General features: G+C 54.0%; 1 protein-coding gene across 2 annotated transcripts in view; it reads right to left on the reverse strand.

The window, feature by feature from the left end:
- The window catches only part of LOC134488869 (H-2 class II histocompatibility antigen, E-S beta chain-like), a 38,766-nt gene extending 18,014 nt beyond the window's left edge, over window positions 1–20,752 (reverse strand). The window contains exons 1-4 of one of the 2 annotated variants that reach the window (XM_063291204.1): window positions 20,605–20,752; window positions 18,634–18,912; window positions 13,088–13,369; window positions 12,415–12,903 (exon numbers count right to left, since the gene is read on the reverse strand). In XM_063291204.1, coding sequence (XP_063147274.1) covers window positions 12,668–12,903; window positions 13,088–13,369; window positions 18,634–18,912; window positions 20,605–20,719 — 912 coding nt within the window. In that variant the 5' untranslated portion in view covers window positions 20,720–20,752 and the 3' untranslated portion in view covers window positions 12,415–12,667. Of the gene's footprint in view, window positions 1–12,414; window positions 12,904–13,087; window positions 13,370–18,633; window positions 18,913–20,604 lie in introns of those variants that run through there. The other variant, XM_063291205.1, reaches the window with a different exon arrangement.
- Window positions 20,753–21,010: the final 258 nt, after the last annotated feature.

A 21,010-nucleotide genomic window follows, 5' to 3' on the forward strand; every position in this document is an offset into this window, starting at 1 on the left:
GAACCCACAGCCACTCCCCCTCAGGAGGGCCTGGAAAGAAATTTGGATCTGGAACGGTCGGAGGCCCTGGAAATGTCGACTAAGAAGACAGGATCACCCCAAGAACAGAAGCTGAGTGTCAGCCCTTCGAGGTCGACCAGACTGGAAAACAAAGCTTTGCAGGCTAATCCTGCTTGTCCAATAAGGTTACAGGAAAAAGAACTTGCATGTCTGAATGTGCTTCCATTTCCTACCTTTATCTTCATCTTCATCTTCGTGAGCACCAGGGAGGGTCATGCCTGAGACGCTTTCTCAGGTTACCGTTTCTGGCCCGGACTCGGATTGCTTTTATCTGCCCTCTGTCTCGGTGGCGGCTCTTCCTCCCGTTCCTTCTGCCCACCACACCCTGCGATGCGGGGTTCCACCGCGCCCCACCCAGCCCAGCCCTCTGCTCTCCCGGCGCCCCCCCAACTGCCCAGGGAAGCCTTTGCGGGAGGGGAAAAGTGAGTCTCCTCTGCCTCTCAATCCGCCCCATGCAGACCCTCCCCGAAGGGTCGGAAGGCTCCGGAAGAAGCCCCCAGGCTGCAACAGACCAGGAGACCGATTTTGGCCGGATATGGAGTCTCTCTGTGGCTGGGGGTCCCTCAGCAGGGGCTGGGTGGCCATTGGTGGCGTTCTGATTTATTTGTTTGTTTACTTATTCATTAATGAAATATGGGCTGCCCCAGTCAGGTACAGTCTGCATGGCTCACAAGAAAAATACAGGGAAAAGGCACACACAGTCATCAAAACTCCAGAAAAACAGCCAACAATGATTTAAAATCATACCCCCTCTAACCCAGGGGCTCGGGACAGAGCCGGATATCAAGGGCTGATTGAAACAGGGCCAGGGTGCAAGCCAGGGGACTCCCAAGAGGAGGGCCATCCAGACAGCAGGCCGTGTGAGCCTGGGAGGGGGTTGGCTAGGTGACCTCCAAAGCCCCCTCCAACTGTTCTCTTTTAAGCGTTTCGGATTCCCCCAAGCCACCTGTGCAGGGGAGATCATCCTGGGCCACAGGAGGGCAGCCAATGGCCTCCAAGCACCATGAGTGGCTTGAGTAAGCGAGCCCAGCTGCATGAAAAAGAAGTCAAAATTCTCCCAGACATGAGGAAAAAGGTTTCAGTGCCCTCAGACAAGGAGGGACAGGATCTTCGGCATCCGGCAAAGGGACCCCTTTTCCCAGCTGAGGCACAGACTATCCCTCACAGAAGCTCTAATTGGCTTGATCCTCATGAGGACTAGGAGGCTGTTCTCTTCTGTTCCTTCTTTAGAAAGAAGCCTTTGGGATGGGAGAGGGTGCGCTGTCTCCCTTCAGCTACCTCCCATTCCCTTCTCACAGCCAAACCATGTGTGTGTGTCTGTGTTGTTGTTGCTGTTGTTGTTGTTTTCCCCAGGGTGGATGAGAGGAATCTCAGCCTGTCCCTGCTGCCTGGTGCTGTGGAAATGAAACTCCAGCCCTCCTGCAGCGCCCTGTAGTTTGAAGCCTTTTTAATTGCTCAAATCACGCCTTAGGGAGGCCGAGGGCAGACAAGCAAACAAAAGGGGGGGTCTGAGTTGCTCCTCCGAAACTGGGTTCCCCAACTTTCCCTTTTGTGAAGGCGCTGGAGACCCTCCCTGTGAGGTGGTCTTGGGGGCGTGCAAGGATGGGGAAGGGCCAGGGGAGCCCAGGAGGATCAGTCCAGAGAGCCTTATTGTGCCCCCTTCATTTCCCTCCCAAGGAAGAGGGAGAGGGAGGTGTGGATATTACTGCTGCACCGGTTGAGATTCTGCCTGCCTTTCTCTACCCTGGGATGATGGCGGAGGTTCACCAGGAAGCTCCTCCCCTTCCCGCTTTTCCTCCCCCTCCAGAGCCCCAGCAACTCTCTGTCTCCCCCAGGGAGCCCCACTGGGAGCCACATGCTTCCCCCTACCTCCTCCAGGGGGCGTCTTGAGAGAGCGTCTTGAGAGAGCGACAGCCCTGCGGGGTGGGCCACTGCTGCCAAAGGAAGGTGTTGGAGCTTCTCCTCCTTCGGCGGATTGGGGCCTTCCTCCCACACCCCGAAGGGTGGGACTTTGAGGGGATTGGGCGGGGGCCTTTCGTAGCCCCCCCAGCTCTCCCCCAGGGAGCCCCATCAGGAAAGTGGAGGGGGCTGAGAAAGGCCCTCCCGGCTCCCCCTCCCAGTGGGCCCTCCAGAGGCCATCCATCGGTCTCTGTAGGAGGTCTCCGCCCCTCCCCCTCCCCCTTCCCTGCGTGAGTCCCTCCTCGTCGCGGCTGGAAGCGATGGGCTTGGGACTCCCTCCTGATGGCCTTCCTCCTCCTCCTCCTCCTCCTCGCAGCCCATTTCTTGCACCAGGAGAAGTCCGAGTGCCACTTCCTGAACGGGACGCAGCCGGTGCACTGCCTGGAGAGAGGCATCTACGACCACCTTCTGAAGCCACCTTCGGCTTTAGCAAAGGACAAACCTACTTCCATATTTTCTTCCTTCTTCTTCCTTTCCTTTGGAATGTCCTTCCCTGCCTTTCCTGGGTATTCCAGGGCTCCTCGGCATTACTGGAACTTTCCCCCACCAGCGATGAGTTTGGTTTCTCAGACGGAGCTCCGCTAACGGTGATCTCTACCTACTCACAAGCGTCCATTGTTTAAAGTCTTTTATTGTAAACCGCCCAGAGTCCCTCTTCTGGGAGAGTTGGGCGGTGGCTGAATATGAGAAATAAATAAATGAAATAAGGTGATCTAGCCTTGTTCCTGACTGCTGTCTCTTGACCACTAAATCTCTCCAGGACGTTCCTCGGTCAGTATTTCTATGATTCCCTTTGCTTGTATTCTCCCTAATGACTTAAGGCTTCCCTGGATCAGAACCCCGTAGGGAGAAGGGGCAGCAAGGTAAAGGCAGCGAGGCCTGTACCACACTCCTCCCGGTTCCAGAAGGTAAAATAAAGTACCATTTCCTTTGGCTGCATCTGCGCATGGCCTTAACACGCACCTGCGGTCTTGGGGGAGGTGGACCCCCTTCCTGAAAGCGCTGAAACAGGGGTTGGATGAGCATCGGTCAGGGATGCCTGCACTGGACCAGAGGACCTTTGAAGTCCCATCCAGCCCTGCCATTCTCGAATGCTCTGATCCTAAAGAGCTTTGTATTTCTCAGAGCGAAAATTGGTAGCTCAGGGCTGAACACTGGAGTCCTTGGTGCTCCCTGAGCCTTGTAGTTTTCTTCCAGATGTTTCATTGCCAGGCTAGGCAACATCTCAGCGCGAAGAGGGAGTGGGCCTTGCTCTCTGTTGATTTACTGTCCAGCTTGTGTTGGTGTTTCTCCTTGGGAGTTCCTTGATTGGGCTGTTTGCTGCTGGGTTGATTGGCAGGGCTGATCCGACTGTCCTGTCCTGGGGCGGCCAGGACAGTCGGATTCCCCGTGGCTGGCGGGAAGGACCTGAGATGAGGAGGCCCCTCCGCCTCCCCACTGAGCCCCCCAAATATCAGTCATCACTTTGGAAGAAACAAAGTACAATAAAATATCCCACCCTGAGGGGACCCTGAAGGATTTTCTGCAAACCTGGAGACTGAGGAAACAAGGCATGGACACACAGCCATCGTCCACACCTCCTGGCACGCAAGGACAGACCACACCCAAACACATTTAAGAGACGCTGCACGGACATCCCCAGAAGGACACGCCATCTCCTGCCAACTTTGCGGCGCTTCACAATCCCTTTCCGGTTTTAGCTCCCTGAACAGTTCGGGATCATCCTCAGATTGGTCCCCCTCCCTGTTGACCCCTTCCTTGGCCCAGATCCCACCCAAATCTTTCAGGGGGTCCCCTCCTGACCCCCTACTGAGAAAGTGGCCCCTCTTCACCTTCCCTCCATCAAGTGGTCCATCCGAGGAAGGGGACCTTCTGTACGGGGCCCCTGAGCCTAAAACCCCCCAACTCCTCCCAGCTGGGTTTGGGAGAAGCCTCTGATCTGTGGGGGGGGGGATTGCAGACCCTCCACATCCCTCTTGGAGGGGAGCAAACAGAAGGTCGGAAATTCAGGGATGGAGGGAATTTTTAAAATTTTTATACCACCTTTATTATTTTTATAAATAACTCAAGGCAAGGATACCGAATACTCCTTCCTCCTCCTATTTTCCCCACAACAGCAACCTTGTGAGGTGGGCTGGGCTGAGAGAGAGTGACTGGCCGAAGGTCACCTAGCCGGCTTTCGTGCCTAAGGTGGGACTAGAACTCACAGACTCCTGGTTTCTAGCCCAGCACCTTAACCACTAGACCAAACTGGCTTTAATCAAATGGCTTCTGACCTGGAGAGAAGGTGGATGTCAGGGCCAACCTCTCTTCGCAATAAGACACAGACTCACTTAATGGGTATTAAGGATTTCTGGTTTATTGGAATGATAGCTGACAGATCGAAAAACGGGAACGGGGTAGGTAGTGTGGGGGTGCCCCTTTTATACCCTCCTGTATTGCCCCGGGCTTCCCCACCCCTCAATGCCCCGATCCCTCTTGATGGGATCCTTGATGGCTGCGTGGGCGTTTTCCCCGGTGTCCTCTTTGTCTTCCTGCAACGGTTGAGTTCTCCGGGGCACCATGTGCTCCTTATCTTCACTCCTCTGACGTCCCTCTTTTCAGGTGTTGATGGGATCATGGGTGTGGGTGTCTTTGGGTGCTTGTTTTAATCCCTGATTGGATTATCTTCTTCCCCCTTTTCCTTAATGATCATGATCCACGTTGTGAGGCTCTTTGCCTTGCAACGAGGTCATGACATGCTGCCCCCCCAAAGATGTTCTATGGTGCTGGTTTCTCTGGGTATGCCTCATGGAACTGTCTTGTTAGTTGTCTAGCCATGACGTGTCGTGCCTGGACCCACTCTGGGTGTGAGAAATGTTTCCATCTCACGAGGTATTGGAGTGTTCCTCTTTGCTTTCTTGAGTCCAGTATTTCTTTTACTTCAAAATGTTGTTGGTTGTCTATCATTATGGGTGGGGGTGGAGGTTCTTCCGTATGCCATTTGGATGTGCTCGTTGGTTTCAGTAGTGCACAGTGAAACACTGGGTGGACCCGTCTCAAATTGTAAGGCAGTTCCAATTTGAACGTAACTGGGTTGATTACCTGTATGATTTTAAAAGGTCCGATGAATTTCGGTGCCAATTTCTTCGAGGGTTGCGAGGTCTTTATGAACTTAGTGGAGAGGTAGACCCTATCTCCCACTTTGTAGTTCGGTGCCTCCGCCCTGTGGTTGTCCGCATATTTTTTGTACGTTGTTTGTGCGTCTGCTAGGGCCGTTTGGATGATAGGCCAGGTTGTTGCCAGCTGTGCCGCCCAATCGTCTGGTGAGCAGGGCAGGGTTTCAGGTTGCGGCAATTCTGGTATCGGTACAAAGTCCCTTCCATAGACCACCTTAAAAGGGGTGTGGCCAGTGCTCTGGTGTACCGCGTTATTATAGGCCACCTCTGCAAAAGGTAGTAGGTCTACCCAGTTGTCCTGTTGATAATTTATGAATGCCCTCAGGAACTGTTCAAGTGTTGAGTTTAGGATCTCTGTTGATCCGTCTGTGTTTGGATGCCACGCAGTGGACAGTGCTTGCTTGGTTCCGATTAGTTTTAAAAATTCCCGCCAAAACTTTGACGTGAATTGTGTTCCTCTGTCGGTCACCAACCTGTAGGGGGCGCCGTGGATCCTGTATATGTGTGTTAGGAATAAACGTGCCAGCTGTTGTGCGGAGGGGATAGTTGCGCACGGGATGAAGTGTGCTTGTTTCGAGAAATAGTCTTTTACCACCCATATCACAGTTTTTCTTTGGCTGGGTGGGAGGTCCACAATGAAATCCATGGAAATTTCTTCCCATGGCCGGGAGGGGCTGGCTACCGCCTGTAGCAGCCCGTGGGGTTTCCCTCCTTTACGTTTGGTGGTGGCACATATGGGGCAGTTGCCTACGTAGTCTTTTACGTCCTTTCTGAGGTTTGGCCACCAAAATTGCCTCCTCGTTAGGTGGAGGGTTTTTACAAACCCAAAATGCCCTGCAGATTTGTCATCGTGCGCTCTGTGTAAGATTTCCCCCCGCAGTGATTCGGGCACGTACAAGGCTTTCTCTTTCCAGGCGATGTTGTCTTTGAAAGATACATGTTGTTGGTTATTCTGCAACCATGTATCTTGCTGTAGTGCTTGTGTGAGTCTTTGTTGCCAGTTCGGTGAAATTGAGCGTCGGCTCCGATCGCTCCCCGCCGTTCGTGCTGGCGTGCGCTGATTCCTTGTCTGGCTCCGCGTGACAGCTGGGCAGCCGAGCTGTTTCTCGGTCCATACTGTTCCTACGATGTCGGAGGCTTGCGTGTCGTCCTGTGGCCGTCGGGAAAGGGCGTCTGCCAAGAAGTTTTTCTTGCCCGGTATGAATTTCAGCGTGAAATTGAACCGGCTGAAAAACTGAGCCCATCGCACCTGCTTCGGGCTGAGTCGTTTTGGTGTGCTGAGTGCCTCCAGGTTCTTGTGGTCCGTCCAGACCTCGAAGGGGCAGGAGGCCCCCTCCAGCAGGTGTCGCCACGTTTCCAAGGCTGTCTTCACTGCAAACGCCTCCTTTTCCCATACGTGCCATCTCCGCTCCGTTTCGGAGAATTTGCGGGAAAGGTAGGCGCAGGGCTTTAGGTGGTTGTCGGAGTCCTTTTGGAGAAGGATGGCTCCGATGGAAAAGTCGGAGGCATCTGCCTGCACCACAAAAGGCTTGGTGGGGTCGGGGTGTTGTAACACTGGCTCAGCTGTGAAGAGGGTTTTCAGTCTCTCGAAAGCCGTTTGACAGTCAGCTGTCCAATTCAGTAGCGCCCCCGGGTTCCTCGATTTGCGCGTGTCCCCCAAGCCCTTAGTCTTTAGCAGGTTAGTTAGGGGCAATATAGTCTCTGCCAGCCTGGGCGTGAACCCCCTGTAGAAATTAGTGAATCCCAGGAGGCTTTGCAGCTGTCTCCTCGTGCGTGGGCGTTCCCACGCCAGGATGGCTTGGACCTTGCTGGGGTCCATTTCTATCCCTTTAGCAGAAATCCTATACCCTAGGTAGTCAATTTGTTTTTTGTGAAACTCGCACTTGGAGAGCTTTACAAACAGCTCTGCCTTGCGAAGTTTCTTGAGCACGTCTTTTACCAAGCGTTCGTGCTCACGTTCTGTTTCTGTGTAGATCAATACATCATCCAGGTAAACCAAAACCCCCTTAAAAAGGTGGTCACGCAGGACCTCATTAATTAACTGCATGAATACCCCCGGTGCTCCTGCCAATCCGAATGGGAGTACTTTATATTGAAACGCCCCCAATGGGCAATTGAAAGCAGTCTTCCACTCATCCCCCTCCCGTATCCGTATGCGGTAATAGGCTTCCCTTATGTCCAGTTTGGAGAATACCTTACCCTTTACCAAGTGGGACAAAATGTCCTTTATTAAGGGTAAGGGGTATTTATTTGAAATGCTTGCTGCGTTTAATCCGCGGTAGTCTGTACAGAGCCGCAATGCCCCGTCCTTTTTCTCGCGAAAGAGGACTGGCGCTCCCACTGGAGAGTTTGCTGGCTCGATAAAACCTCTCGCCAGGTTTTTGTCTATGAAGTCCCTTAATGCAGCTAGCTCTCGCTGGGTCATAGCATATATTTTTGGTTTGGGTAGGGGTACCCCCGGGACCAGTTCAATGGTGCAGTCCGTCTTTCTGTGGGGGGGGAGTTTGTCCGCCTCTTTCTCACCGAAAACGTCGGCGAAATCCCCGTATTTGGTCGGCAGTCCCTCTGGCAGTGCTGTCTCTCTGTGTTCCACAGTCGTCGTCGCCCCCCCCATGGCTGCTCGGGGAACCCTGTTCCCTGAAGGTGCTTGGTAACGCCCGTCAGCAAACTTAATCTCTCTGGTTCTCCAGTTGATGACTGGGTTTTGCTGCACGAGCCATGGGATCCCCAGTATGAGTCGGGGTTGCCCCACCGGTGCCACGATGAAAGCCAATTTTTCCTCGTGGCTGCCGAGCCGTAGCGCGGTTTCTCCGGTGTATTGGGTGACCGGGCCCCCTCCCGCTGCAGATCCATCGAGCTGCGAGAACACCAGGTGGTGCTGAAGTGGATAGCAGCGGAGGTCGAGTGCGGCTGCCAGGTCAGGGTGCATGAGGCTTTTGGAGCAACCCGAATCAATGAGTGCCCAGACCTTTTCGGTTTTATTTCTATGGGTGAGGGTGACACGGACGTAGAGGGTGGGGCATTCCTCACTCACCCCTTTGTCGAAGCGCCTGTCAGTGTCCTCCACCTGTCCTTCGGCGCCCCTTAGGCCAGGTGGTTGTCGTTTCCCGCCGCCTCATCGGGGTTGCTTTCCTCCTCCTCTGAACTGTAGGGGCCGTGTCTGCGTCGGTACTCCCCCTTTGCTGCTGGTCGCTTTCTTGGCGCTGGGGTTGGTGCTGTTTGTGCCCTCCTTGGGCTCTCTCTGGGCGTCGTTTTGGGGCATGCGGCTGCTTTGTGATCTTCCCTGCCGCACGTGAAGCATTGCCCTTTTGCGAAGCGTCTGTCCCGTTCCTCCTTCCAAGGTTGGGGTCTCGCCCTCACCTGCCTTGCGTTGGTGCGTGGGGGTCTCACTGTCTCCATCTGTTGCGTTTCCCTCCTTGCGTGGAGGAACGTGTCGTGGGCGTTCTCCGCTTCCGCTGCCAGCTGGATCCACCCCGTGAGGGAGCTGGGGTTGTCGCGGCCAAGTGCCCACCGGAGGACATTTAAGTTGAGTCCATGTTTGAACTTCTCAATCAGTGTCGATTGAGACCAAGTGTCCACTTTTCCGGCTAGGGCTTGGAACTCCATGGCATACTCAGCCACGGAGCGCGGGCTTTGTTTAAGTGTCTCTAGCGCCCTTTTTGCCTTTTCTTGCTCCAGGGGGTCCCTGAAGTGCCTTTCTAGTGCCTGCAGGAATTCAGTGCTGTCCTGCAGCGCCCGGGCGCCTGATTGGCACAATTGGACGTACCAATCGGCGGCCCGTCCTTTTAATTTTATGGCCAGGGCATTGATTTTGCCCCGCTCAGTTCTGAAGCAGGGACCCCATTCTTCGAGGTAGTACCTCGCGTTAGTCAAAAAGAAGGAGAGTTTCGAGGGGTCCCCATCGAACTTTATGCCAAAGTCTTTGGCGGGTGTCCTGGTCTGGCTCCTGGCCCCCTCTGCGTCGTGCCTCGGGCTCTGCAGGAGCTGCTGCGGGTCGGGGTGTCTCCGGTTCTCTTGCGGCATTGGTGCCTCTCTCTGGGGCTCCTCGCAAGGTCGTCGTCCCGTCGCTCGGGGGGGAGGGCGGGGTGTTCTCCCTCGGTCGGGCTCCTGGATCCAGGCTCCGCCGTCGCCGTCGCCGCCCGCCGGGTCGTCCCTCCGCCTCTCAGCCTGGCGCATCTCCCGTCGTGGGGTGGGCTCCTGGGGCCGGACGCCGCCGCCGCCGAGGTTGTCCCGCCGTCTCACGTCCGGGCGCGCCTCCGCTCGTTGGGTGGCCTCCTGGGGTCGGGTCCCGCCGTGGTCGCCGCCGTCCGCTGGGTCTCCGCCCCGTCTCGCCTCCCGGTGCGCCTCAGGTCGTCGGTTGGGCTCCTTGGGTCGGGTTCCGCCGTCACCGCCGCCCCGCTCGCCCTGCCTCCTTTCGACCGGGGGTGCCTCTGCGCCGCCTCCGTCGCGGAGTCCCTGTGCCACCGTCAGCTGTTGGAGCATCTGCCGCACCGCCTGCATCCCTTCCTCCAACGCGTCGAGCCTCTCCGCCGTCCCCGGCTTCCCGCCGAGGTTTTCGCCGCTCCGCTCGCCCTCGCCGTTGGCCGTGGTAGAGGACGGATCGTCCCTCGATCCCGCCGCGGTGCCAGGCGCGCCCTCGCCTTCGAGCGCCCAGGGTGGCGGTTCGTCTCGCGCTTCCTCCGGGGTTGCCTGTAGGCTTGGAGAGGGTCCCCTCGTCTCGCCCCCGGTGCCTCGCGGGCTCCGGGGCGCCGGGGTGGGTCCCTCCCCCGCTGCTTCCCCCCAGCTGGGTCCCATACTTACCGGGGCGTTGCATCGCCCGGACCTCAGCTGCATCCCGCCCTGCGAGAGCGGGGCTTCGTCGCCGGGCGCCGAAGGGTTGCGCGTCCTCGGTTCCTGGTTCTCCATGCCTGGCTGGGTCCCTCACAAACGTGTTGGATAGGTACCAGGTGGAAAAAAAAATTTTTGCGGTTCCCGTTTTTATGTCAGGGCCAACCTCTCTTCGCAATAAGACACAGACTCACTTAATGGGTATTAAGGATTTCTGGTTTATTGGAATGATAGCTGACAGATCGAAAAACGGGAACGGGGTAGGTAGTGTGGGGGTGCCCCTTTTATACCCTCCTGTATTGCCCCGGGCTTCCCCACCCCTCAATGCCCCGATCCCTCTTGATGGGATCCTTGATGGCTGCGTGGGCGTTTTCCCCGGTGTCCTCTTTGTCTTCCTGCAACGGTTGAGTTCTCCGGGGCACCATGTGCTCCTTATCTTCACTCCTCTGACGTCCCTCTTTTCAGGTGTTGATGGGATCATGGGTGTGGGTGTCTTTGGGTGCTTGTTTTAATCCCTGATTGGATTATCTTCTTCCCCCTTTTCCTTAATGATCATGATCCACGTTGTGAGGCTCTTTGCCTTGCAACGAGGTCATGACAGTGGAGCTGAGATGACACCATTCAGACAGCATCAACTCACATCATTCCAGGGTTTTCCCGCAGTCTGAAGTTTATTGATTTATAGCAAATAGAAGCAAAGGAAATTAACTGAGAGGAGAATCGCAACATGGATGAAGCTCCGGTGGATTCAAAGCCGAGAAACGAGGGGGGATCCAAGGAAGGGAAAAGTGGTTGGGCTCTGCTGGGCAGACAGCGGTTGATCCCCAAGATCACTTCTCAGAAAGGGGGATCTCAGTATGCAGAGCATCTGGGATCTCTCCAGATCCAGTGGGCTGGAATAAGCACAAGATGGATTTTGGGTTAAGGGGCTGTGGGGTGGATGGTTGCAGCCATTGCACTGAATTGGGCTCTGTGCTGAGCAGGAGAGGTTGGGGGGTCTGGAGAGACAGGCAGGCCAAGAGTTCCTGGGGACAGACTAGATGGCCTCTGCTCCCATCCCGATTTCCCCTCCCTCAAAAGAAAGAGAGGCGTGGAAGGAAGCTGGTGGGTCTCGGCAGGGGAAGGTCCAGGCTGCAATTCTCCTCTCGCCAACCCACCGCCTCGAACTTCCATCCTTCAAGGGTTGCAAAAGAGGCAGAAATTCATCAGCTCCTGAAAAAAGATCCTTTTGCATCTGACAGCAGGAAGCGATAGCAGGATTAACTCATGAGTGCTGTAAAAGAAAGCGATATGGGAGAAAATTAGAATATATGGTAAAACCTTCAATTAAATATAGGTAAGATCTTTTGTGAGAAGACAGGACACCCTGGAGAAGATGCTGATGTTAGGGAGAGTGGAAGGCAAAAGGAAGAGGGGCCGACCCAGGGCAAGGTGGATGGATGATATTCTAGAGGTGACGGACTCGTCCCTGGGGGAGCTGGGGGTGTTGACGACCGACAGGAAGCTCTGGCGTGGGCTGGTCCATGAAGTCACGAAGAGTCGGAAGCGACTAAACGAATAAACAACAACAACAAAGATCTTTTGGGAGAGTCTGCAGAAAAAACATGGGGTGGGCTTCCCCTCCCCTTCCCATTCAGCTCCCCCAAGGAAGGCCCACCCTGCAGGGGGTGGTTGATGGGCAGGGACCGGATGGAGGGAGAATCCGCCCCTTGCAGGGAGGAAAAGGCTGCGAAGGACCAGGGATCCCTCCCCCTCTCACCTCCCTGGACTCGAAGGGGGTCCGAGGTCAGCCGAGGGGCTGCAAAGGGAGGCTCCAGTGTGATGCTGCTGACATGGGATTTATCCCTAATTGGCTTAATTAAGGGATTAATCAAGAGAGGAGGCCTCCCCCACAGATATTTCATACTGTGTTAACCAAGAAGGTGGTGCTACGATGGTGGTGGCAGGAAAGGACGGAGCCTGGTGCAACTTACCAGAACTTATGTGAAATGGAAAAGGGGGGCGGGTAGGAAGGGCAGCCCACAAATTTGGGCTGCTCCTTCCCCTTCCCCCAATACCCTGAATGGTCCACCTCCTTTCCTTCCCTTTTGCAATGTCCCAAAAGTGGGAAACATCCTGGAAAATGTTTTAGTGTTGTGTGTTTTTTTTTTAATTGCATCACATTTTGGGGTCCCCTGGAAGAAAAAGTGACCAAAGACGTCAGAAAAAGATTTGGGGGATCCAGATAATCTTGGAAAGTTTTGCTGCAGAAGCTAAAGGAGCCCAATTCCCACCAAGGAGGATTTGTGCATCATTCAAGGCTCCTGCAGTTACTTAAGAGGTATTTTTGGGGAGAAGACAGAATTAAACCCGTTAGTTACTGGAGGGGAATGCAAAGCGCTCACCTGCAGGTTGTTGGATGGAGGTTGCTGAAAAGAAAATGAGAGAGAGAGAGACAACCAATACTGAAAAAGGTCTGGAGCACTTAGGGGTCCCACTCTCACTTGACAGCCCATAATATGTTGCATTATAGTCTCTTACAGCCTCTCCAAGAATAAAGCTTCCTAAAGAAATTTCTGATCAATCTCGGCAACGGATTACTCAGGATCATGCCCTCAAGGGATCCCCCCAAGAATTTCCCTCTTTCTATGGCTGTTTAGTGCCATCGGAGGATCTGTGGTGGCTCAGTGGGGCCACCAGCCTTGGGACTGAGGGGTTCCAGGAAGACCTTCTATGCCATCTTGATCAGATGCCTCCCCTACATGATCCCCTCCCCATCTCTCCTTATCCAGCCCCAAAGACTCACCTTTCTTGCTCTTCAGGTAGAGGGAGAGCCCCACAGCCAGGAAGGCCACCCCCAGCACGGCCCCCACGGCCCCCGTCCAGAGTTTGCTCCTGGCAGAGTTGGAGGAACGTGGCTCTGGGGAGGGAGAGGGAGAAGGAGCCCGGCCTGAGCAGGAGGATCAGGGCCAGCTTCCTCCAGGGGGTCTGTTCTGGCTCTGCACTCCAGAAGGGTCTTGCCAGCCCCAGGGGTGCCCCCTTCTCGGGCAGGATGGCGTCCCCAGAGGGGGAGGGCAGGGAGGGGAGGGCAGGGAGGGGCTTACCCCACTGGACGGAGATGGGGGCCTCCAGGCTGGCGTGCCCCACCTGGCAAGCGTAGACGTCCCCCCACTCGGGCCGGGTCTCCAGCATCACCTGGCACTGGTAGGTCCAGTCTCCGTTCTGCAGCTCCTCCCCGAAGGCGACGCCCTCCTTCTCCGGCCGCCCGTTCTTCAGCCACCGGATCTCGATCTCCAGGGGGTAAAAGCCCATCGCGGTGCAGAGGAGGATGGTGTTGGGGGAGGCGGGGTCCGCCTTGGTGGGGGAGATGGTGACGGTGGGCTTGGCTGGGGGGGAAGCAGGAGGAGAAGGAGGGACGTGGGAGAATCAGCAGGGCCAAAAGCAGGAAGGATTTTAATTTTTAAATTACGGAATGGAGACAAAATAATAAACTTTGTTGTTGTTGTTTATTTGTTTAATCGCTTCCGACTCTTCGTGACTTCATGGACCAGCCCACGCCAGAGCTTCCTGTCGGTCGTCAACACCCCCAGCTCCCCCAGGGACGAGTCCGTCACCTCTAGAATATCATCCATCCATCTCGCCCTTGGTCGGTCCCTCTTCCTTTTGCCCTCCACCCTCCCTAGCATCAGCACCTTCTCCAGGGTGTCCCGTCTTCTCATTATGTGGCCAAGGTATTTCAGTTTTGCCTTTAATATCATTCCCTCAAGTGAGCAGTCTGGCTTTATTTCCTGGAGGATGGACTGGTTGGATCTTCTTGCAGTCCAAGGCACTCTCAGAATTTTCCTCCAACACCACAGTTCAAAAGCATCGATCTTCCTTCGCTCAGCCTTCCTTATGGTCCAGCTCTCGCAGCCATATGTTACTACAGGGAACACCATTGCTTTAACTATGCGGACCTTTGTTGTCAGTGTGATGTCTCTGCTCTTAACTATTTTATCGAGATTTGTCATTGCTCTTCTCCCAAGGATTAAGCGTCTTCTGATTTCCTGACTGCAGTCAGCATCTGCAGTAATCTTTGCACCTAGGAATACAAAGTCTTTCACTGCTTCTACGTTTTCTCCCTCTATTTGCCAGTTATCAATCAAGCTGGTTGCCATAAACTTGGTTTTTTTGAGGTTTAGCTGCAAGCCAGCTTTTGCACTTTCTTCTTTCACCTTCATCATAAGGCTCCTCAGTTCCTCTTCGCTTTCAGACATCAAAGTGGTATCATCTGCATATCTGAGATTGTTAATGTTTCTTCCAGCGACTTTAACTCCAGCCTTGGATTCCTCAAGCCCAGCATGTCTCATGATGTGTTCTGCGTACAAGCTGAATAGGTAGGGTGAGAGGATACAGCCCTGCCGTACTCCTTTCCCAGTCTTAAACCAGTCCGTTGTTCCGTGGTCTGTTCTTACTGTTGCTACTTGGTCATTATACAGATTCTTCAGGAGGCAGACAAGATGACTTGGTATCCCCATACCGCTAAGAACTTGCCACAATTTGTTGTGGTCCACACAGTCAAAGGCTTTAGAATAGTCAATAAATATTGGCAATTTGGTCCCTAGTTCCTCTGCCTTTTCTAAACCCAGCTTGTACATCTGGCAATTCTCGCTCCATGAATTGCTGAAGTCTACCTTGCAGGATCTTGAGCATTACCTTACTGGCATGTGAAATGAGTGCCACTGTTCGATAGTTTGAACATTCTTTAGTGTTTCCCTTTTTTGGTATGGGGATATAAGTTGATTTTTTCCAATCTGATGGCCATTCTTGTGTTTTCCAAATTTGCTGGCATATAGCATGCATTACCTTGACAGCATCATCTTGCAAGATTTTGAACAGTTCAGCTGGGATGCCGTCGTCTCCTGCTGCCTTCTTATTAGCAATGCTTCTTAAGGCCCACTCAACCTCACTCTTCAGGATGTCTGGCTCTAGCTCACTGACCACACCGTCAAAGCTATCCCCGATATTGTTATCCTTCCTATACAGGTCTTCTGTATATTCTTGCCACCTTTTCTTGATCTCTTCTTCTTCTGTTAGGTCCTTGCCATCTTTGTTTTTGATCATACCCATTTTGGCCTGGAATTTACCTCCGATGTTTCTAATTTTCTGGAAGAGGTCTCTTGTCCTTCCTACTCTATTGTCTTCTTCCACTTCCGTGCATTGCTTGTTTAAAAATAATTCCTTATCTCTTCTGGCTAACCTCTGCAATTTTGCATTTAATCCAGCGGATATTGGCAATTTGGTCCCTAGTTCCTCTGCCTTTTCTAAACCCAGCTTGTACATAAATAAAAGCAAAGATTAATTCTAGAAGATTTTTTCAAAAATTAACAGAATTGGAAGAAGGTGAGATATTGTCTTTGGAGACACCAGTGGACTCTCAGGTCTGAATTTAGATAAATCCATTCAAGGCAGGAAACGCGGACTGGCCCCGATGGATGTTTGGAGACTGCAAAACCCAACCGAGAGAGGCCGGACCTTCTTCCCGGCCAGGCATCAGTCCGACTCCGGAAGAGACGCCTGTTCGGCCTCCGAGACTTTAACGCCCCCTATTCACGAGGGGCAAATCCCTCCAAGGACATTCACGGAGCATAATCCGATATTATTTGCGTGGTGCTCTGGAGCAAAACTTCCTTTCAGAGCGGGGACGAATGATGGGTTGTGACCTCATGGCGCCATCCTACAGAAATGCCAGGAGGAATTGCATTTCTTTTCCAAAGTAAACAGGAATCTCTGATACAACCTTTTGGGAAACAAGGAAAGCGTATATGGGGGGCCGTTTATTAAACTGACAGCAAAACAAAGAGGAGAAAACACTAAAAGGGAGGAACAATTAGATGCCAAAATACGAGCGCAGACGTAACCCCAAAAGACACCCGATGAAAGAATGGCAAGAAGCTAACTTACTGGAAATGGAAGAATTCCAAGAGAAAATAAAATTGGCAAACAAAAGAACTTTGAACATGCGAATAAACCAGGAAACTTCCCAGCCTTTCAGCTTTGAAAAAAGAAAGAAACACATTCAAGATCAGCAATTGTTACACCAACGATCAGAAATCATTGGCAGCTTTTTCAAAATAATTATATTCCATGGCTGACATCGATGAAGCTGCCCTGAAGAAATATATTGAAAGGTTGGTTATCAAAGGATTTTAATGCCCAACGTGGACATATACTAAGCAAACCTACAACTATCCAAGAAACAAAAGTGGCAATAAAAAAAAGCAGACCCAGAAAAGCACCAGGTCCAGGTGGGCTCAGGAGTGTAAAGGACGTGAGGAGGAACCGGTGGGAGCGACAATGAACCAGCACAAGGGATTGAGCCGATGCCGCTGACCGGGGAAGAAAAGCATTTCGTGTGGCACACAAAAGACACACCGACCGAACAGGTTAGATTCCGAAAAGAAACGTCCAGAAGGATTGCAGGTTGCAATTGACCTAAGAGAGCATCTCGGCCAGAAGGAAGGAAAGCAGCATTAATTTTTCTGCACACAGAAAAGGCCTTTGACTCCCCATTCCTTCTGTCAGCGGGCAATAAAATGAGCCCTGCACGTGATGTGGCATTCACCACCACAGAGCCACAAGGGGCAATAAGGCAGTGGGTGAAAACGATCCATCAATTCTCTGGATACCAAATCAACATCCCCAAACCAAAAATTATCCACCTTTAAAGCTTTCACACATAAATTTTCTTGATGTAGAAGGCAGTGATACTTCATCAAACGTGAGTTGCCCGGTGGCACTTGCATCCTCTTCTATCAATTTTGTAGGTCCCTCACTTTCATGCGGTGGCGCTGCGGGTTAAACCGCTGAGCTGTCGATCGGAAGGTCGGCGGTTCGAAACCGCGCGGCGGGGTGAGCTCCTGTTGTTAATCCCAGCTCCTGCTCACCTAGCAGTTCGAAAACCTGCAAATGTGAGTAGATCAATAGGTACCGCTTCAGCGGGAAGGTAACGGCGTTCCATGTCGTCATGCTGGCCACATGACCCGGAAGTGTCATATGTACAACGCCAGCTCCAAGGCTTAGAAACGGAGATGAGCACCGCCCCCTAGAGTCGGACCTTTACCTTTACCTCACTTTCACCAACCGTCACCGGGGCGCCATCAGTAGATATACCGGGGTACGTTGACAGTGGTTAAAGAAAATCCTTTTAATATCACTTTTACTGCTTCGTACAAATCAAGCGGTTTAGCTGTGCCTTTTAACGGCACCAAAGAAGCCGTTTCTTCAGTGACATTATATTCGTTATCAACGCAGGGATCTTGTGCTGTGCAGGATCTTTGCTGGGGGTCCTTTGGGGGAATTTGGGGGGAGACCAAAATAATAATATAAATAAAATAAAATATAAATATAAATATAAATATAAATAAAACATTATTTTATAATATCATTTATATTATAAACAAATAAAAATGTAAATAAAATAAATAAATAAAAATAAAAATAGAAGTGCAAAATGCAAAATGCAAAATGCAAAATACAAAAATTAATTTAGGCCATGTGCAAGAAATCTGGGAGAGAGAATCAAGATTTTAATGGGTTTCTTTAAACTCTGCCCCCAAATCAGGAACTTTCCAGCTATGAGACGGAAGTGATTCGGCTGAAGGGGAAGCTGGGTCTGTCACGAAAAAGGTGCTTCCAAGGGGGGCTTTTCTCCCAGGCCCCCAAAATTGGCCAAGCAAGGGTGGGGTCCTTGGTGCTCTCCGAGCCTTGCTGGTTTCTTGCAGAAGCTCCATGGCCAGACTAGGCAGCCTCTTCAGTGCCAAGGGGGAGTGGGCCCTGCTCTCAGCTGACATAGTGGCTTCGATTGGCCTAACAATGGTTCTCAGCCTTGAATCAGCTTCTTCTCAGGCAGGGGGAAAAGTCCCTAAACCATTCCGTAGGACTGAGGTCTGCGTCTTGGTTTAAACACGGAATCAGAAGTATGATTTCTAGATCATTTGCTCTGTTTGTTTGTTTCTTTGTTTGTTGGACTTAGAAGTGCCAGACTCCAAGTAAGTCTGAATAAAGAATAGAGAAGGAAAAGAAGGAAAATGTCCAGAGAAAGGGCAGAAGGAGAGGCGACTTTTCAGACCTTTGGAAATTCATTTTTGTCCTAAAACGGGGCCCAGGAGGAAAAGAGGAGGAGAGCCATGGGCTCCTGGCCAGAAAGGGGGACTGGGAGGCCCTTCGATCCATCGATCAATCGATCACTAAGGATCTATTTGGGAGGAGGGAGACGTTGCTGGGTTCTCCCCCCCCCACAAAAAAGTCATCTTTGGGCCCTTTTCCGGAGGAGATCAAAGGGATCCCTGATTCCGGGCAGGGAGAGAGTCTGGATCCCGGGAAGGAGAGGAATATTCCGTAGATCTGGGAGCGCGGAATAAAGGAGGAGCAAAGCAGGGCTGCCAGAGGCCCAGAATTTCGATAGCCCAACACGCCCCTTCGTAGCCCAAACGGAGCCCCAAGAAACTGCAACCACAAACAACCAAAATTTCCGCAGCTGCTCTCTAAAACTCGTCCGATTAGGCGGGAAAACTCCACGAGGGAGAATCTCAATACATTTAATGGATTAAGGAAGGGGGGGTCCCTTCTGCATCCCCCCCCGAAGCCCCTCCCTCCCTCCCGGACTCACCTCTCCGGCCAATCACATGAATCCCCTCCTGGTTGTACACCCCGTAGTTGTGCCGGCAGAAGCGATCTCCTTGGCCCCTCTTGTACTGCAGGAGGGCCTTATCGCTGTTCCAATAGTCGGCATCGGGCTGCCCCAACGCGGTCACGGCCACGTACTTCCCGAGGTCGCTGTCGAAGCGGGCAAACTCCTGCCGGTCGTAGTAGTACCTCTCCAGGAACCGCACCCGCTGCGTCCCGTTCAGGAAGCGGCAGTCAGACTTAAACTGGTACAAGAAATGGGCTGCGGAGGAGGAGGAGGAGAAGGCCGTCAGGAGGGACTCCGGGGCCCATCGCTCCCAGCCGCGACTGGAGGAGGGACCCACGCGGGGAGGGGGAGGGGCGGAGACCTGCTAGGGAGGCCGATGGATGGCCTCTGGAGGGCCCACTGGGAGGGGGAGCCGGGAGGGCCTTTCTCAGCATGAAATTTTCGGCATGAAATCCCTTTCGCTTTCCTTCTCCTTCCTCTTTCAATGCAACAAACTCTTGAGGCCCCGGAAGGTCCAGCCATGGGGGGGTGAGGGAGGGGCCCCGGCTGTGTCTCGAAAGGGGGTCCCTCTCCGTCCTCCTGGGGGGTGTGGAGGGAGGGGGGGCAGAGACCCCGCGGAGATCGAGGCTCCTGCAGGCTGCCCCCTCTCTTGCCCTCGGCCCCTTCCCCAAAGTCCCTCCTGGGGGTCCCAGCCCCTTTCCTCCCCTCCCCCCAGCATCAGGGGGACCCGCCCACCCCCGCCTTACCGGGGGGCTCCTTCCCTGCTTCGCTTCCGGGGATCCAGCTCTCTCTTTCTCTGCGTGCCTGGAGGGGATGGACTAGATGCCCTCTGAAGCCTTCTCAAGGCCCCAGGGAACCGCAGGCTGGGGCTGCCGGACTCTGAAGGGGGCGTGGTCCTTCCCGGGACAAGACCCAGCAGGGCCAGAGGTCCAGGGCTTCTCCTAGGTTCCAGCTGAGTTGGGGGTCCCTGGGGGGGGGGAGGCTGGAAGAAGGACGCTTAAAAGGAGGGAGCACCCGGGAGCAGCCCCTGGGTCTGAGCCTGGAGGGGGGGCAGAGGGAGCCGGGATGGTCTTTCTCAGCCCCCTCCACTTTCCTGGTGGGGCTCCCTGGGGGAGAGCGGGGGGGGTCTGCGAAAGACCCCCGCCCAATCCATGCAATTTCCCACCCTTGAGGCTGTGGGAGGAAGGCCCCAATCCGCCCAAGGAGGAGAAGCCCCAACACCTTCCTTTGCCATCAGTGGCCCACCCCATAGGGCTGTCGCTCCCTCAAGATCCCCCTTGAAGGAGGGACGGGGAAGCGTGTGGGTCCCAGTGGGGCTCCCTGGGGGAGATGGAGAGTTGCTGGGGCTCTTTCCTGCCCCCATCCCAAATTGGCCCCTCTGCAGCCCCACCAGGACCATCTCACGGGTGGGGGGGGGTCTCCAGCATCCTTCACAAAAGGGAGAATTTTGGGGAAGCCAATTTCGGAGGAGCAACTCATACCCCCACTCAGTTTCCCCCTGATCCCCCTCCCCTCCAGGCCCTGACTCTGCTATGGGGAATGGGGGCGGGGGGCTGGGTGTCCTTTCCCAACTCAGAGGCTCCCCAAGAAGGGGTCCAAGTTCAACTTTCCCTTTCGCTTTCCTTCTCCTTCCTCTTTTAATGCAACAAACTTTAGAGGCCCCGGAAGGTCCAGCCATGGGGGCGTGAGAGAGGGGCCCCGGCTGTGTCTAATCCCACCCCCTCCCCACCTGGGCCACGACCCTCGCAGGGCATCCGCACAACCAGGGAAGGGGATCCCTCTCCGTCCTCCTGGGGCGGGGTGTAGGGAGGGGGGCGGAGATCGAGGCTCCTGCAGGCTCCCCCCTCTCTTGCCCTCGGCCCCTTCCCCAAAACCCCTCCTGGGGTTCCCAGCCCCTTTCCTCCCCTCCCCCCAGCATCAGGGGGACCCGCCCAGCCCCCTCCTTACCTGGGGGCTCCTTCCCCCCTTCGCTTCCGGGGATCCAGCACAGCGCCCCCCCCCCCACCACCACCACCAGCAGCAGCAGGGGGACCCCGGTAGAGCCCATGAGGCGGCCCCACATGGGTATCCCAAATAGAGAGGGGAGGGGGACAGAGATGCTATCAGCCCCCGAGGCGGAATCGGAGGGTCCGGATGGGGGAGGAAGCGTTTTTTCTGAGACTTTGAATTGGGAGTGCCAGAAAGGCAGAAGGACCAATGGGAATTCTCGCTTCTGCAGCGTCATCGGTCTCCGGGCAGAGTCTCTCCTGATTCGCCCGGTGGAGGAGATAGTTCGGAGCAGAGAAGGAAGCGGAGAAAGGGGGAGGGGGATCCTTTCGGTCTTGGGGGGCTGCAGCTCCGGGGGGGTCCCTGC

Source organism: Candoia aspera, chromosome 2, assembly GCF_035149785.1.
Source record: "Candoia aspera isolate rCanAsp1 chromosome 2, rCanAsp1.hap2, whole genome shotgun sequence".
NCBI lineage: Eukaryota > Metazoa > Chordata > Lepidosauria > Squamata > Boidae > Candoia > Candoia aspera.